The sequence below is a fragment of the Bombus pyrosoma genome, linkage group LG10, assembly GCF_014825855.1.
Source record: "Bombus pyrosoma isolate SC7728 linkage group LG10, ASM1482585v1, whole genome shotgun sequence".
NCBI lineage: Eukaryota > Metazoa > Arthropoda > Insecta > Hymenoptera > Apidae > Bombus > Bombus pyrosoma.
In genome coordinates, this window is record NC_057779.1 from 16,703,296 (window position 1) to 16,705,550 (window position 2,255).

Sequence of the window (2,255 nt, forward strand, 5' to 3'; positions counted from 1 at the left end):
CTATAAGGTTGATTCCTGCTCCGGTATCGATGAGGAATCTGACTCTTCCTCCGTCTCTTCGTTGCAGTACAATTGATAGTAATCTTCTGATGGTGATACAGTTGACTCTAGGTAAGCTTCCTCTGAATTCTCTGTTGTTTGGTTTACTCGAGATGGAATCTTTTCTTGATTGGCGAATGGAAAATTTCAAGAGTAGCAGTTTTCGGCTGCGTGTCCAATTCATAAACACTTGGGACACTTTGGTTTCATACGTTCGTCTAACGGTCGGCTAGGTAACTGAGCAAAAGTTTGTGGTCGTGGATCGATAGTATTTCGCTTAGATACTGATGTAATGTTGTGAGATTGGATCTTTGGGCGGTTGGCGACACGATTTGCTTCTCGTAACCATTGTTCTCTATCAGCTGCTAGTTGTTGGACAAGGTTCAGGTTCTTCGGATCGCTAGCTACTACCATCTGTCCTATTTCGTATCGTAAGTTGAGCAAATATGTTTTAAGTGCCTCGCGTTCTCCAATATCTATAGCTACGCGTCGTTCAGTTCGTGTGCGGTTTTCATTTTGAACTGCGTAATTTAATTCATTGAGCCATTGTCGGAATCTGGAGTTGAAAAATTGTACACTTTCTGTCGCCCCTTGTTTTAGATTCTTTAATTTGTCCCTACAATTGCTAATAGCTGTTGGTGTTAATACGTGTAGTCTTAAGCATGAATATAAGTTTTTGAACGAGTTAATTTTTAGATATCGTATGTTTCGTTTCGCGTTGACGGTAATCCTGTCGATCAGTATCTAATCAGGTATTTAAATTGTCATAAATTTTCATTGTCCATGTATATATATATGTCCATATGTCCATATATATCCCATGCTTGAGCATAATTTGAATAATTTGATCCCGTATTTGTGTGCTTTATTTGGTATATATTGTTTGAAAATGTCTTCCGCGTCATGGAATCAACGTTTCATCAATAATAATGTGTTCTCCAGGCATAAATATTTTTGGATACGTCCTTTCCAGTTTGTCGAAAAGTGGACGTATTTTTCCAAGTCTATCATTACGGGCAATCGACATATTATCGGCAAAATGAAAGTTACTCAGCAGTAATTCGAATCTGTTTCGTGACATAATAGTACCCGTTAATTGAAAATTATACAATGGGCTTTTCGACCAATAATTAGCTATGGAGTGTACTTTTAAAAATCCCATATATAAAATCAGCCCCAAGAAATTTTTTACTTCTGCGGGATTAGTTAGTGTCCAATTATGTATCCGTGAACATGGTGTTAGCTCAGATTTATTTAACTTCTGTTCCGCATATCTATTTGTTTCTGATACAAGTAAGTTTATTATTTCGTCATCAACGAACAGCTGAAACACATCATATAGATTGACATCGCCAGGTAATTGCCTAATGAGGCTGCCTGTCTTGGGAAAAGAAAATGACTTCTGCCGACCACTAAATTCATTCCATTCACCAAATTAAATTGTACTTTTCTCGGTATCGTCAGTTTTTTTTTCTTGTAAAATTCTTGACCAATTCTTGACCAATTCTTGTAAAATCTCGTCAACAGTATCTTCATTACATTCCGTATCACTACGATTGCACTCATCAATACCCGAATCAGAATCAGACGATGTAATTCTATTTATATTTCTATTTCTAGGAAATCTGATTTCTTCTTCATTGCTATTATCCGAATTTGTGTAAACCTCGTAAAAGCTTTCTTTTCCACTACTATTTGACTCACTGGGAAGTAAGTTTTCCATTTTTCTTTTCGACATTGTAACGAATTAAGGCAGAGATTTTATGTTATACTGCTTGTTACTGGGCAAAGATTCAAATTGCTCGTGTAGAGTGGCGAGATAAGAAATAAATGCGAAGCAATGAAAACAAACGAAGCGAGAGATTATTCTTGCAACCACCAGCGATTCGCATTACTAAAATATCGGTAGGAGTACTTAGCAGAGTACGCTTGGAACAGCGGCACTCGTAACCTGAAGGAGATTTCATTGAAAACACGCGCGGCAGTCAACGTGTTAACCCATTTGCATCATGGGTCCTAAGAGGCCCTAAGAGGATAACTTAACTGATGACTGGTCCCCATCACTGCGCGCGCGCGGTCGTAGGTGCAGTAAATGACATCCGAATTCTTCATGAAGTTTATTGAAAATTTACTGTTCAAAACGATTGGTAGACAATGTTACTTCGCAAACATCGCATCTTACATTCTTTATAACAAAGGAAAGAAGTAAAAATTAT

The 2,255-nt window shown here is 37.6% G+C and overlaps 2 protein-coding genes across 2 annotated transcripts; both read right to left on the reverse strand.

Annotated features, from left to right (window-relative positions):
• On the reverse strand, positions 1 to 1,066 carry LOC122571744. Its single transcript, XM_043735830.1, has 3 exons — positions 954 to 1,066; positions 270 to 694; positions 1 to 164 (listed from the first exon to the last, which is right to left on the reverse strand). The coding sequence occupies exons 1-3, from the start codon at positions 1,064 to 1,066 to the stop codon at positions 1 to 3; spliced, it is 702 nt and encodes a 233-aa protein (XP_043591765.1).
• A 408-nt stretch (positions 1,067 to 1,474) lies between these two features.
• Positions 1,475 to 1,777, reverse strand: LOC122571326. Its single transcript, XM_043734928.1, has one exon. It carries the CDS (start codon positions 1,775 to 1,777, stop codon positions 1,475 to 1,477), a length of 303 nt encoding a protein of 100 aa, XP_043590863.1.
• Positions 1,778 to 2,255: the final 478 nt, after the last annotated feature.

Excerpts from the sequence above, each read along its gene's own strand:
- LOC122571744 (XM_043735830.1), bottom strand. The coding sequence starts at position 1,066 with ATGTCGATTGCCCGTAATGATAGACTTGGAAAAATACGTCCACTTTTC. Across the intron at positions 695-953 it reads CACATTATTATTGATGAAAC|ACTACACGTATTAACACCAA; the intron begins GTTGATTCCATG and ends TTCATGCTTAAG. Across the intron at positions 165-269 it reads AACTTTTGCTCAGTTACCTA|AAAAGATTCCATCTCGAGTA; the intron begins GCCGACCGTTAG and ends TCGCCAATCAAG.
- LOC122571326 (XM_043734928.1), bottom strand. The coding sequence starts at position 1,777 with ATGTCGAAAAGAAAAATGGAAAACTTACTTCCCAGTGAGTCAAATAGT.